The following is a 15,838-nucleotide window of genomic DNA, read 5'->3' on the forward strand; positions in this document are numbered from 1 at the left end:
TATTAAACAGACGCTCTGAAATATTTTTCACTTATGCATGTTTTTCATTAACCAAAGGTGCGTATGTTTGGAGATCTGTGCTGTTTTCAGAAAGTGGGCAAAGGTTAGGCACTGTGCGTTTGTACAAGTTTGGCTATGTACCAAACTGTCTTGACTAATCTAGTCAAACCTGTAGAAGGACATAACTTAGACATAACTTATATGGCAGGCAGGTTTCATATAGCACTTTTTATACACCGTGGTCATTTAAAGTGCTTTAAATAAAAATTATTTAAAAAATAGAACTAATAAAAAGGTTAAGAAAAAAAAAACAATAAAAAGGAAATAATATATTAATAAAAATGAGAAAAACAGAAGACGATTAAAATAAAACTACAGTGCGATCAGTATGCGAAACAGCGGTTAATCATGGAATGCACAGCTAAACAGATATGTATTCCGTTTGGACTTTAAAAAAAAAAAAACAGGTTACGATAGGGCACATCTGGCATCACCTGGAAGCTGGTTCCAGCTACGGGTGGCATAATAACTGAATGCCATCTTATTTGGTTTATATTCTACCAGCATATCTGCAAGGTATTTTGGTCCTTTAGGATTTACATTTACATTACTTCATTTACATTAATGGCAGACTGGCACAATTAGAAAGATGGGTGAGAAAATAAAGATATGATTGTTTAGAACAGAATTGTTTAAATACAATTACAAGTACTTTTTATTTTAAATGAAACTGGAAGTGTTATGGAGGTAAGTCAGGACATCCGAGTGTGTCTCTGGCCAGAGATTATTTTTTATTTTGCAATACGCAGCAACTTAAAAGTTCACCACATCTGTTCCAAACAATCATATCTTTATTTTCTCACCCGTCTTTCTAATTGTGCCAGTCTGCCATATGCTGGTCAACCCTTTATCATAAACAAGATGTAATATTTCCAAAGGAAATATGGCTCCTTCCCAACCATCACCAATCATTCACAACCTCCTGTGGTGTCCTGAAAATACCACTAACTTAGCAGAATCCTAAGTGGATCACATGACTTGCTCCTGACCTTGTGACAGTTTTTACAGTCATATAATAGGCCATGAGGCCTTCAAAACACATCGGGCTGTTTTATTATTCAAACTATTTCTACAATGGTTTTCTTATATGATTGATAAAACATTCCAACAGAAGCCAGTGTAATGACCTAAGAACTGGTGTGATATCCTGATTTTCTTGGTTTGGGTCAGGAGCCTGGCAGCAGCACACTACTCTGCTGGTAATGAAGGCATACTTCTCTAGATCTTTCTTGAACACAAAATATCTTATTCATGCTATGTTTTTAAATGGTTGTAGACTGATTTAGCTATTGTTGAAGCCATGAGACTCCAGAATGACACCAAGATTCCTGAAGTTCATTGTTAGTTTTTAGACTCCTGGAGTCAAGGTATGCATTCACCATTGATATGTTTTCCTTGTTTCCAAATACAATAACCTCTGTTTTGTTCTTATTTAGCTGAAGAAACTTTTGAAACATGTAGCTGTTAAAGGCATAGTATGCAAGTTTCATTGCTAGAGGTTGCTGATGAGCGTGGAATCATGGGAGTTGTCGTCTTCAAATTAAAATTGTGGGGCAATGCAGCCCTTTTTTCCTTGGTCAAAAAAAAAAAGTCATACTAAAAATACGTTAGAGACTGTGTTGAAAGTTATGCTATAATGTTACTCTGTGTGTTAGCTTGTAGAGCTGGTACAATTATTGATAAATTGAGATAACGATTTTCCCAAGATTCTGAACAGACAACCAAACAAAATAACAAGTAATTTACTTCTAGAAGTTATGAAAAAATGTTTTTTTTTTTTAAAAAAAATGTATTATTCAATGACTTGCTCATAAATACTTGTTTCATTTCTGAATGAATCAGCATTTTTGAACAAATCAATTGAATAAAATACATTTTTAAAAAAAAGTCACGTTGTAAGCTACAATCATTATTTGAAGCGCCAATTTACTCTCAAAAGGTAATTTGCTATATTTTGATCACTACTAAACTTTTATCCTAGTATTTTTGTGAATATTTGAGTATTTGTAACAGAAATAACAATGCTGTGTGTGGTTGAAAAGACTGTGAGGCTTTTTCGTACATGACAGCTGCTCTCTCTGGCTCAGCGGCAGCTCGAATACAGATTAGAATGTTCTGGTGGGATTTTGCCAAAGGTTTAATAGACACAGGCAAATCGCTGTCATTTATACATAAGATCGCATAGGTGTTTGAATCGAGATCTTCTTTGAATCGATCTTTTAACTAGAGTTGTTAAAAGTACCAACTTCCGTACCAAGTAGGTACTGAAATTTTAAAAATGTGATGCTTTGAGCCCTGTTGAGCATATTCGTGAATGCCTCAAAAACGTTTACCGAGCACTTATAGGCGTCTATCGTGGACCAGTCTTCTGATAGACGCATGCATTCAAATGCTTACGCTTTCAAATTCATACACTTCCGTGTGCTTTCAAACACTCCAAAGCATTAATCATTGTAGCCAATCACAGACGTATTCGATGAGTGTGTGAACAATCACCAATCAGAGGCGTTTACGAATCCGATCAACAGCACTTAAAGCGTCATATTTTTAAAATTTCAGTACCGATTTGTACCGAAGTCTGTATTTTTGACAACTCTACTATTAAATATTAATTGTGCAGTTCTAGCAGTAAGCTAGATCGATATTAGAATATCATATTAATAAAAGCTGGATGATTTGTGTTACTAAATGACATGCAAAATATATTGTATGGTGGAGAAAATGCTGTATTACCATTTCAACAAATATAGCTTGATCATGCTATTTGATAAAATAGTGTTGTCTCTGAGGCATAGTACAAACATGTTATTTGTAGTGAATAAAAAAATAAGTAATACAAACAACAATTCTAACCATGAACTATATAGCAATGATTAGCTTTCTTTCGATAAAGGTATCCACATTTACATTTACATTTACATTTAGTCATTTAGCAGACGCTTTTATCCAAAGCGACTTACAAATGAGAGTAGTAGAATCAATTAAATCAACATGAGAACAACAGTATGTAAGTGCTGAGTGAAGTCACAGTTATGTCAGTAAAGTGCTCATAGCGAATTTTTTTTTTTTAATAAATAAATACACAGATAGGAGAAGAATATTAGTCAAGGTAAGTGCTACTACTACTGGGTCAAGTGCTGACGAAAAAGATACGTCTTTAGCATTTTTTTGAAAATGGCTAGAGACTCGGCTGCTCGGATAGAGCGTGGTAGGTCATTCCACCAGCCAGGAACAGTCCCGGAGAAGGTCCGTGAGAGTGATTTTGTGCCCCTATGTGATGGCACCACAAGGCGCCGTTCACTTGCAGAACGCAGGTTTCTGGAGGGCGCGTAAGTCTGAAGTAGTGAGTTAAGGTATAGCGGTGCAGAGCCAGCTGTCGTTCTGTAAGCAAACATCAGAGCCTTGAATTGGATGCGAGCAGCTACTGGCAGCCAGTGCAGACTGATGAAGAGAGGAGTGACGTGCGCTCTCTTCGGTTCGTTGAAGACCAGTCTTGCTGCAGCATTTTGGATCAGTTGTAGAGGCTTGATAGTGCATGCTGGAAGGCCAGCCAAGAGAGCATTACAGTAGTCCAGTCTGGATAGAACAAGAGCTTGGTATCCAAACACCTCTCAAGCTTACTGAAGTAAACAGTGATAAAGAAAGAACATATAAAGTAATTACAAGCATATAGGACAACAAACTATTATAGAATAAAGACACAAATGAAATAGACCTAGATCTGAACAATTTCACTAGAAATAAGAAATAAATATTATACCATAATTATACCAGCACATTACCATATTTGTGGTAGGGAGGCAGTTTAGCAGCCTTGACTAAATGTAGTATACACAAGACTAGATAATTATCTCAGATGTCGCCACTCTGCTGCAGAATTTCAACTGCATCAATATCGATTCCATGTGACAATATTACATCTAAAGTATGATTATGACAATGCGCGGGTCCTAACACGTGTTGTCTAACTCCAGTAGAGTTTAGAATGTCTGTAAATGCCAATCCCAATGCGTCTTTTTCGTTATCTACATGGATATTAAAATCACCAACAACAAGGACTTTATCTGCCGCTAGTACTAACTCCGACAGAAAATCAGCAAATTCTTTGATAAAGTCTGTATGGTGGCCCGTATACAGTAGCCAGCATAAATGTCAACTTACATAACGTTACATAAAGCACCATCACTTAGAAGGAATTATATCTGAAAGACTGTTGAGTAATACTCTAAATATTACTATAAATTACAACAACACCTCCCCCCTTTTGCCTTTCTGACAAGGATGGTGTCGATAATCGTAACCTTGAGGGCTAGACTCATTTAAAGTAATGTAATCGTCCGGTTTTAGCCAAGTTTCTGTCAAACACAGCACATCTAGATTATTGTCTATGATAATATCATTTACAATAAGTGCTTTTGAAGAAAGGGATCTAATATTCAACAACCCAAGCTTTATCATTTGTTTATCAGTATTATCTGTTTTTTATTTGTTGAACATCTATACAATTTTTACCCTTAAATGAGTTTGGAAGTTTTTTGTTTTTACTAATTCGGGGTACAGACACAGTCTCTATGTGATAATATCTAGGTGTGAGAGTTTCTATGTGTTATCTGACTTTTGTGACGTGAGGCTAGCAGACGGTCGGTTTAGCCGGTCTGTCTGCTTCCTGCTTTAGCCCGATCGGCAGGAGATTCAATCTGACTTGCTATCGTAACAGCTGTGTTCAGTTTTAGATTTCTCTCACGTATTACTAACTGGTCACAAATCATTTTGTCAGTACTGCCATTGAACTCACATTAAACAACATGCCCTCGCAGCACCAATGTATTGTCTTATGAGGCACCTGACAGAGTCTAAGGACGGCGTGGCATTCAGTCTACTATGTTAACTTTTGGCACAAAGTAGGCTTTTGATGCATTTTCTGCATTCTCCACTTTTGTTAGGCAATGAGTAGAAAATCTGTTATCCCTCTATGCCAAGGCAGTGAAGCAGTACAGCTCTCTATCTTTCGTCTGGCCTTTTGCATTAATAACTCAAAAATCTGCGGCCATATGCTGAACGGCATAGTAGGCTCACCAAAGCAAGGCAGTAACAAACTCTAGACAAGCACATTAGCAACAACCATCTTCATGACCAACAATAGCGGAAAAAAGTGCCTAATCACGTCAGGAGTTAGTAAGCAGCAATAAAGCATACGAGACAGGAGTAGTGAACTTCATTTTGTTTACTCTTCTCTTACGTTCACACACACATTACGTCATTACAAAATACTTCAAAATAGTAGCCACAATATAATTTACTCATGAACACAACAGTATCTTTACTTTGGGCATTCAAAAACAAAACTGGCATCTTTCCAACTGTAATCGTGTGTATGATGATTACATTGGCCATGTACACAAAGCAACTCCTCTGTAGCACTGGCCTTTGCAGTTTGAAGGTCTGCTTCAAAAAAACATTTGGAGTCCCATGGGTATGGCTTTTTCTGCATTGGGCATGTAAAACTCCTTTTTCCATAAGCAAAACCACTGGAATTGTTCAGCTGTGTGTGCGTCATGGCGGGGGGCAGGGCTCTCTTTAGAGCACAAGATAAGGCCCGTTTCAAGTGAAATGGGTGAATCATAGCAAAAGCTGGTACTGCTCCAATATAATGTTAAATAATGACTTTTTATTTGCATCCCAGATATAACCAGATACAGCCCTTAAATCTATATTATTGATACAAGCTAAATCGAATTGATCAGTTTTTGTGGAAACCTGTACTACTATTTTGCTCTTCATTCAGAATGACAGATCATTTTATTCTAATTCATATTCTTTGCTGATTTTACAGATTAATTCAAATTCATCCTTGACAATCATGAAATCTGTTTGCTCAGATGCATAATTCCCCTCAGGTGCATTTTGATCGACACAAGAAACAAAAGAAGACCTGATTGATAAAGAAGCAGACAAATTTTCAAGTCAGTTTATTAATTCTAGTCAGTAATACATAGTGGTCTTACTTTCTCATCCATGAAGTACAAAATCACTTAAATGTGTCAAAAATTATGATTTGCTGAATAATTTGTGACTAAAAGTAAAAATTTTACTGAGTTTTATAATGTTACGTTATATGTGCACAACCTAATTAATATTCATGCGCTAAACATTCACAATTTCATGATTCACATCCTGTGAACTGTCCGCACCACACTAAAGTAAATAACTCCCTGTTCCACTGAACAATAACAGCATACAGTATAGCAAACAAACAAAAAACTAAGCCTGTTCAACCCCAATGCCTCAGCCCAGTTTTATAGATGCACCTCGGCTGTGTGCATCCTTCTGATGTCCATTGTTCACTGACAAACTGAATACTACATAACATTCAGAAGAAATTCATAAATACATGTTTGACGCTGCCAACAACATGTTCTGTACACAGTGAGACCCAGGAAACAGATTGTTACAGTGCGTGATAAACCCTTGGAATGATAAACACGAGCAAAGAATGTCTCCACATGTCTGGAACTGAACGCTGCACTTCTGCACATCAGCCTTCACTGAATTTAGTACATCCAAGAACACTTGTCTGGGGATGATTGAGATGTTTACTGTTCGTAATATTCCTGAGCTTACTAAAACGATTTTCAGTAGTCAGGAGTCAGGACATTAAGGTATGTGTCTATACAGAAAGTGACTTAAACCAACCTGAGAAATATTCCCTGGAATAAAAAAAAGAATAAGTGATTAGGGAGAAACAATCAAGAATTAGTGATTAGGGAAGTATTTTTACAATTTCAAATTTGTGGAAAGGCGCTGGTAGATACATAGCTGCAATAAAATCAGTGCACCCCCTCTGAAATTTCTGAAAGTTAGAAGACATGTTAGGGTTCTTTAGAGATATAATGTTCCAGCAAGTCTGCTACCAAAGAAGCATGTCAAAATTATTAAGGAAAATAAGATTTTCTTATCAAGGTGATAAAATGTTGTGTAGCAAAAATGAGTACACCCTCCTAAAAGTTACTAAATAAAACTAAATAAAAATGTTCTGGTGTAAGTTTAAGGCAATGTTTGATCAACAGGTAAGTATGTTGAACAAAAACATTTAAAGAGAAGTAATTTCTTGACAATTAAAAGTGTTATATAGCCCACTGAATCATTCTCAGACTTAATGCTGACAACAATGGAACCACCTGGGAGAGAACTGTCAGGAGACTTATTTCTTACACTCTGAAAACTAATTCAGGGGACCTTTAGTCATTACTTATTGTTGTGAAATAAAAAATCAAGTTCTGAAATGCTGTTAGAATTTTTATTTGTAATTGTTATTTTATTGAGCTTGGATGACACACAAATTATGCCTATTGATTCGATATACTATCATGACTTATGATAGTCATAGTTTCACATTTTCAGTTAATCAAAAATGTATTTAATTTTAAGTTCTGTTAATGTAAAATACAATCTGATGACGTGTAAACGTGTTTCATTGTTTTGAGTTGTATGAATGCTTCTTTTAATTTAGATGAACTTAAGTTAAGTGAAACTGGGCTGGGATATATATTTCCCATCATGCTTTGCCCATGGCACTTGAAAAGGAGAGTAAATGCTAAAATTAAGTGTTATATAATGTTTTTTGCACAAGATTAATGGTAACAGAGATTTATGTTATGTTATGCTAATTAGAACAGTTTCTGTTAATGTGGGTTTTTGGAGATTTACCATCATGGTGACAAGCGGTGCTTGGTAAGTTCGTTACTTAGAAATGCGTTTTATTGTGGCAAAAAACTGTCTTCACCTTAGTTAAAACATTATGTTGGATCAACTTAAATAGTTGCATTCATGTTGACAATTATTAAGTTCATGTTACTTAGAAATGTGTTTTTATTGTGGCAAAAAAAGCGTCTTCACCTTACTTAAAACATTATGTTGGATCAACTCAAAATATTGCATTGAATTAATGTAATTCTCCCAATTGGCTTAAGTTAAAAATTCTAGTGGAAAACGTTAACGTATTTTTTTTTTTTTTATTGAACCAATGTTTTATTTTTTAGAGTGTAGCACAAAAGAGGACAATGCTACAAGAGGATTACCAAATCATTGTTTAAAGTGTGAAAATATAGCAAAAGTAACACAGAAATTCAAAAACAATAGACTTGTGACAAGGCCCCTGAAATAATCAGGCCTTCATTTTAATCTTTTGTTTAGTATGAGGGATTTTTTTGCTAGACAAAGAGCAGGAGAAATACCAAGTGAGTGTCTCAGAGCCAGCAAAAGCTATGAAAAGAGTGACTGTTTATCTCACAGAGTAAGATGCAGCCTGCAGAAATGGCATGCATGGTTGTGAATAGCCACAGAGTCGGGGTCGACTCCAGCACAGGAATCAACTCTCGGTGTCAACTCTGTTGCTGTGTCTGGAATCGCTCACTTGTTTACTGATTCTCAAATCCATAGCCTACATCATGCATGGCAGTTAAGTGCATAATGTCTATGGTTAAGTGCACTAAGTAAGGAGTGAACTAAATGAAGCGAGGAATTCGGACACTGACGAATCGCGCCAGAGAGCTGTCGCAGACACTTTGTCACATACATTTATGTAGCTTACTTTAGAAATAGATAGTCATAGTGACTTTAGTTTGTAATCATACATACAGTTTTAGTATTGATGGTACAGTAGCTTATTATTGCATTAAATATAGATTTGATTTTCCATAGTTAACAGTGTTCATTAAACTAACCATACATAAAAATAATAAAAAAACTCACATCAACAATAAACACATTAATAAGTATGCATTTTTTTATGTAATGTATTAATTTTAGTATCTTTAACTCTCGTGTCCAAGCACTTTTAAAACAATGATCATGTGCGTTTAGCGCCATCCCCCGACCATTATAATGAGATGAATTCATTAAAGAATCCCTGCTTTCTTTTAATTCTGACATAATATTCAACCACAGATGTTTTTCGTGACTTTTTTCTCAGTAAAATTAGGTATAATTTATTTTTCCCCTACGTGAAGCCTTAAAATCCCCTCATTAAAACAACACACGTTTAGCGAGACTGTCCAAATTAGTCAAATTTATGACCCTGTTTTGATGTACAATAAATATCGACTCCTACAGTGGGAGTCGGGAGTCGACTCCAAAAAACCTGGAATCAAACAACCATAGAATTCCTACACCACTGTGTAATTTAATACACAGACTTGAAACAAGATGTTACACATTCCTCATTCCCTGCATTATTGGGCATTTTTTCAACATGACAATGAGGATATCCATTCTCCCAAGGTGAAAAACCTTCTGTGGACATGTATTGCACTCAATCTTAACACTCTTGAGCACCTTTGTGGAATCTGTAGAGACGATTTGATCAACACTCCCCATTAAAGATCAGGGTGTTTAAGGAGCTCATCATCCAGGAGGACAGATGTGACAAATTTGTCATGAGCTTATACACTCGGTGCCAAGAAGGGTCAGAGCAGTATATTCAAAATTATGGAGGGCATACTAAGTACTAGAATATTATACATTTGTTGAATTAAATCTAGGGTGTACTCATTTCTGCAATCCTTAATTTAAACAAAATTGGCTAATTTACTTATTTTATGGCTATTAATGACATATACATAATAAAAACTGAGAAATATATGTTTAAAACATTTTAGTTTTTCCCATCTTTCCATGAATTGTAAGTGATCATGAAGAAAATACATCTTTTGTATTTGTTAAGAGGGGGTGTACTCATTTATGTTGTGCACTGTAGAATAATAGATATGTCAGCAAACAGAAAGGGACAAAGCAGTTAACTTCCACAAAAGGGTGTTTTATTTGCAGACAAGACAGGTTAGGTCGGTATCAAACACTTAGCTGTGAATAACAATGTCTTTTGCAGGTTCCGACTAGTGCAAGCTGACTGGCTAGTGACTGAAGATGACTGAAGACTGGAGAGGATTGCCACAGGTAAGTATAGCAGATGAGAAGTTTGGTAGGAAAAATGAGACCAGTCAATGGTGAACTGAAAAGTGACTGCTAAAGTAGTGAGTTTGTGATGAGCTGCTTCCACTGGAGGAGGTACATCATCAGCACCAGACCTAAGGGAAGAAGGAACCAGAGGATTAGTGAATGGTTTGAGTAGTGAAAGACGGAATGTGAACGCAATGTAACATTAAGATTGAACCACTGTAGTCACGCTGACTTTTAACAATGTCTTAACTACTTTATGGACCTTGAATGTGGTAATTATGTTGCTTTCTATGGGGGATAAAACTTTTAGATTTCAACAAAAATATCTTATTTTGTGTTCCGAAGATGAAGGAAGGTCTTACAGATGTGGAACGACACGAGGGTGAGTAATGTCAAAATGTAATTTTTTGGGTGAACTAACCCTTTAACTATAGCTTTTTTTTGTTACAATTATAGGTTAAATCAAGTTATATGTATGGAGAGATTAAATTCAACCAAGATTTATTCATGTTTTAAAAATGTTCATTCATGTTAACTAATGTCCCACTGAAACACATATAGCTGTCTCTGTTCTATGTTGTTCTTCAACATCAACAAAGTTGTAACTTCATCTGCCAGTTGAAAAATAAATAAATAAATATATTTTTTTTTAGTTTAGTCAGTATGTTTAGGGCTCAAAAAATGAAAACACGTTTCTCTTTAGCTCCTACAAAATGTTTAGATATCTTACTCTGAACCAATATTAGCTTGAGCGACATATGCTGGCCTCTAGAAAAGATGGGCCCTAACAAGGAGGTCAAATGTTTCACAAATGGTGTTACTTAAATCAGAGAATGCATACACAATCAAAATTAATTTATAATACATTGCAACATATGTTGATTTTTGTTTTTGTGTTTTTAAGGTAGTATGTGGCCATAATATACATTAAATATACAGTAAATAAGACAAAATGGCTTTGTGCACCTAAACTTGACTGTTTTGCCTTTTAGACAAAATCTCACATTTTAGATGTGGCAGTTATTTAATGGGCAACATGTATTTAAAGTTGTAGAATGAAACTCTGAATTCATCTGACATATTTTTTATTATTTACTTTACAATTCCATGCTCTTTTGTGATTTTGGCTGATCAGTACTTTTATTTTGGTCTAACGACCTGACGTCACAACGCCGCGCCGCGCTCTTGCGTCTTTGATTTGCCTCCACAAAGGTTTGTGTTTACAAGCATTTAAAGTGTTTTAACTAACGCAACCCATTGATGAAATTGTTTATCCTTTAAAAGAATTCTGTTTTCATTGTCATTGAGTGTGGCATTGTATTTCTTTAGCTAGTGTTATTGAACGTTATTTTTGTAAGTAATAAGCACCATACATAATTGCGTTTCATTTCGCTCCTATAGAGTGAATCAGTTCATCGTAAACACGAATTCGGCTACTGGCAAGTAGTGATGGAGAAACTTAACATTTCAAAACTCAAAGTCAACTGAACCAACTAAATGCAAAATGATGCGGCAAGTTTAATCCATGTGACATTTGTCAGCCGTATACATAATCAAATGGTTCTTATTTCACAAAAGTAACCATTATAACTGTTATTGCTCGTGTGGCCCAAATTACTGTTTTACTTTGGATTAAAGCGGTAGAATCCCCGCACGCTGGCGACACGTGCTGGTCAAAACTGTAAATTAATCTAGAACATATTATACACACCAACTGTATCTTTTCATGAAATTGCTGTATATTAATTGTAGACTACCAATTATTAAAAATGACAAATAACCAAGTGTAATTTGTATTCTTGTATTAATATGTAGTGCTAGTTTTTGGGGAGGTTTTCTTTAAGCTAATCTGGTCTCATTTAAAACCATTAACTATCACTCAGACTGACTCCCTCACCAGTGCACTGACTTCTGAACTAGGGAGCTGATTGATACGCACCCAAAGATTTTGTTTGGATTTATTTTTCTCTCTGTTAATCATTTTCATCTTAAACATGACAGAGTGTCCAAACACTCAGGAAAAACTCCTGGTGAAGCAACTGAGATCCACGTGATGTACAAAGATGGCATTTATTAAAGAGGAGAGTGAAGAAATCAAGATTGAAGAAGCAATCAGAGTGAAACAAGAAGATACTGCGAGACAAACAGGTTGGTTTTCAGTCTCAAAACTGAACTCAGTCATTTGGTTCTATTTATAATATTTTTTTAAGGAAACTTTTGAGTGTCCTAATCAAAGCAGTTGTATTTGGCTTGGAACACATGACCAGCCAAGTGAAAAGCTTACTTCCAAGCTGGGAATTTGTTAGGAAAAATAATATAGAAGTAGTCTAAATATAATTGTTTTGTGTGCTATTAAACCTAGTATCAACTTCTGAATTGAAATCAATGAAAACCATTAATTTAATCATCATCACATCACTTAATGCTACCGTATCTAACAAAACATGGAGGCTCATTAGCAAAAATTACAAACTCACATAGAAAAAAATACCTGAATATAATTATCAGTAAATATTCATTGAATCAAACTATAAACAGTTGTGACATAAGAAATTTCCCTGTTCAAGTCTCTACTCATGTACATTGAGAATACTATCTTAACATCCATTCATGAGCACTAATTATTCATATAATACATTTAAAGTCCCCCTGTGGTGTTTTTATATGCTTTAAGACAAACCATGTACAAATTCATATGTCAGCACCAATGACTTTTGACCCGTGGATTGAAATCGCTTGTGTCTGTGATGTCAAGAATATCAATAACAGCAAACTAGCAGGGGAGTCTCGAGACCAGGGGTTCGTTTCAATAAGGCGGTTCAACCAACTCTGCGTTGACTTACCCTGAAACGGGAAACTCAGAGTTTTCGGATTCAGAACAGCTAAATTGAGTTAGTTTAATCGACTCTGAGTAGGTTATTTTTGAGTTAAGCCTGTGCACCATGATTATGAAAAGCCATCATCAATGGAGCTCCGATATTACGATTCACCATGGCAACAGTACGTGACAAAAGGACGTCCGCATACTTCTGAGTCAATGCAAGTATAATTCTTATCACTGTTAAAATATCAAAGGTGAAAACTGGTAGAATGGTAAGTTATTGAACTAATATTCATTTTCATTCTATACTGGCAGATGCATACTATTTGCACCTCCAGTATTGTAAAGTAACAGGATGCAATAATATCAGATGGTAAATTTTATCATTATTAAACACTCGTTAGGCAATTTACTTCCACTTTTAGAACATTTTCTTCATTTTTATTGAAAATAAATGCCTTTCTTATGTGATAAGGAAGAAGAGCGAGTTCAGAAATAAGGCAGATTCGAACCCCGTCAAACGCGTCACAAGGAAATTCTCCGCGCCAAACGTGCTACCGCTTAAACCACTGAAGCCGTAACTTGCATGCATTGTTTTTAACCTTGTGTGATGTTAGTGGGCAGGGCTACTGTAAATTTGCACTTAGTATTAGACAGTCCGAATAATGTTGTTTTCCGTTTGCATTAAGATTATTTTTATTACCACACTGGCAGATATTGATAATTTTACTTAAGTAAAATGCACTTAATTTAGATCCCCCAGGAAACAAGACTAAATATATTATATAATTTTCTTATATAGAAAATCCATCTTGATTTAAGAATTTTTAGATATTTGTACTTGAAATGGGACAAAAAATACTCAGTAAGAAAAGCATTTTTGTAGCATGAACGAATTAATGAACTATTTGAACATTACTTGCACTTTAAAAAAGGGGAGGAGACCGAAAGAAACTCTGGGTTTACCGAAGAAAACATGCTCTCGACCAGGTTAGGTTCACAGAGTAAGTTACTCGAAGTATAAGTTACCTCTCTTTCAGAAACAGGCTTAACTTAACCTGCTTTCTCGGGTTTGACATACCTCCCATTCTGAAACAGAAAACCCAGAGTTTCCCTCATTTCAGGGTTAACATACTCAGAGTTAACCTCACTTAACCTCCTTTCTGAAACAGGCCCCAGGTTATCCCGGTATAGACTCTTTCAATTAGAGATGCACATCGGTGCGTATCAGCCTCTGATTTTTGCTCAATTTATAACCATCCGTATATTGGCTATAGCAGGAAAGAGGCCGATATAACAAACTGATGGTTTATCAATTAAATTCTTGAAGGCACTGAGCTGTAAAATGTCTGTTGAATGATCCTATCACTTTTTGATCCATTACATTTTTTGCTTTGTAACTTGTATATGTCTTTTTACATCTTAGACCTAATGGCGCTAAAAGAGGAGAATCAAGAACTGAATATAATGAAAGAGAAAGATCAGAATGAGAAACATCATGGTATGATAACTGGAGAAAAACATTTTAGTTGCTCACAGACTGAAAAGAATTGCTCACAAAACAATGCTCAGAAGACGGCAACTAAAAGTAATTTAACCTGCCAACAGTGTGGAAAGACTTTCAATCAACATGGAGACCTTAAAGTCCACATGAGACTTCACACTGGAGAGAAGCCTTTCACCTGCCAACAGTGTGGAAAAGGTTTCACTCAAAGTGGAAGCCTTAAAGTCCACATGAGAATTCACACTGGAGAGAAGCCATACACCTGCCAAAAGTGTGGAAAGAGATTTACACATAAAGGAACCCTTAATGCCCACATGAGAACTCACCCTGGAGAAAACCCTTTCATCTGCAAACAGTGCGGAAAGAGCTTCTCTCGAAAAGAAGGTCTTAAGACTCACATGAGAATTCACACTGGAGAGAGGCCGTTCGTATGTGGTCATTGTGCAAAGAGTTTCAGATGTAAAATAAGCCTTAATTACCACATGAGGATTCACTCAAGAGAGAACTGTAATCAACAGGTATGTCGTCAGTGTGGAATGAGTTTCACAGACCGGAATAACCTTAAGAATCATGTAAAAACTCACATCGGAAAGCCTTACATGTGCCACCACTGTGGAAAGACTTGCAACAGCAAAGCTAGCCTTGACGTTCATATAAGAGTTCACACTGGTGAGAAGCCTTTCACCTGTCCTCAGTGTGGAAAGAGTTTCACGGTTAAAGGAAACCTTCAGACACACATAAGAATTCACACTGGAGAGAAACCTTATACCTGCCCTCAGTGTGGGAAGTGTTTCACATATCAGAAAGACCTGAAACGTCATGTGCAAACACATTGCGGAAAGAAGTTGCAGAATTCTGACAATCTGAATTCTGAGTCTGATAAGAGTGAGACAATAAAAAGGAACAATTTTGAAAATCACATGCACATTCACTTTGGACGGCAATTTAAATGTGATCTGTGTAATAAAACATTTCTTTTGCCATCACACTTACAGATACACATGAAAAGTCATGGATTTTTGAGACCCTATTTTTGTTCTTTGTGTGGAAAGGGTTTTAAATGGCTCAGAAGTTTAAAATGGCACCAGAAAATATGCATCTGTGCAAAATTATTTACGATCGTGTAGAGGCGTCACTTTCAATTTTGATTTGTTTAATATCTTAGAATCAAAATATTACATAAACATCCGTCTTGCTGTGAAATGAAACACTGTAAATAAAGTTAGAAATAAAAGGACAAACAATGAAATAATGAACATTGCACTGCATTATCTGAGTCATCTTTAATAACATAATGTTTATTAAGCCTTGTGTTAGAATTACCTTTAGTTGTATAGAAACAGATTATGATAAGTTTAAATGGACTAAAAAGTGACTTTTTTATTATTGTGAAATGCATTTAGAAACTGATTTGACAAGCCTTAAACACAGGGGATAAACGAAATATTTATGTTCATATTTATGAGTTTATATTTGAGAATGATGCAGAAAAAAGTTTT

General features: G+C 35.6%; 1 protein-coding gene across 2 annotated transcripts; it reads left to right on the forward strand.

Annotated features, from left to right (window-relative positions):
• Positions 1-11,176: 11,176 nt before the first annotated feature.
• Positions 11,177-15,568, forward strand: LOC137024057 (gastrula zinc finger protein XlCGF57.1). 2 transcript variants are annotated; one of them, XM_067391214.1, is made up of 3 exons: positions 11,177-11,226; positions 12,016-12,162; positions 14,262-15,568. In XM_067391214.1, exons 2-3 carry the CDS (start codon positions 12,078-12,080, stop codon positions 15,464-15,466), a joined length of 1,290 nt encoding a protein of 429 aa, XP_067247315.1. In that variant the 5' UTR covers positions 11,177-11,226; positions 12,016-12,077; the 3' UTR covers positions 15,467-15,568. The 2 variants fall into 2 exon arrangements, with proteins under 2 accessions (XP_067247315.1, XP_067247316.1); XM_067391215.1 differs by lacking the exon at positions 11,177-11,226 and having other exon boundaries at positions 12,110-12,162; positions 14,262-14,336; positions 14,444-15,568.
• Positions 15,569-15,838: the final 270 nt, after the last annotated feature.

The sequence above is a fragment of the Chanodichthys erythropterus genome, chromosome 8, assembly GCF_024489055.1.
Source record: "Chanodichthys erythropterus isolate Z2021 chromosome 8, ASM2448905v1, whole genome shotgun sequence".
NCBI classification, from domain to species: Eukaryota; Metazoa; Chordata; class Actinopteri; order Cypriniformes; family Xenocyprididae; genus Chanodichthys; species Chanodichthys erythropterus.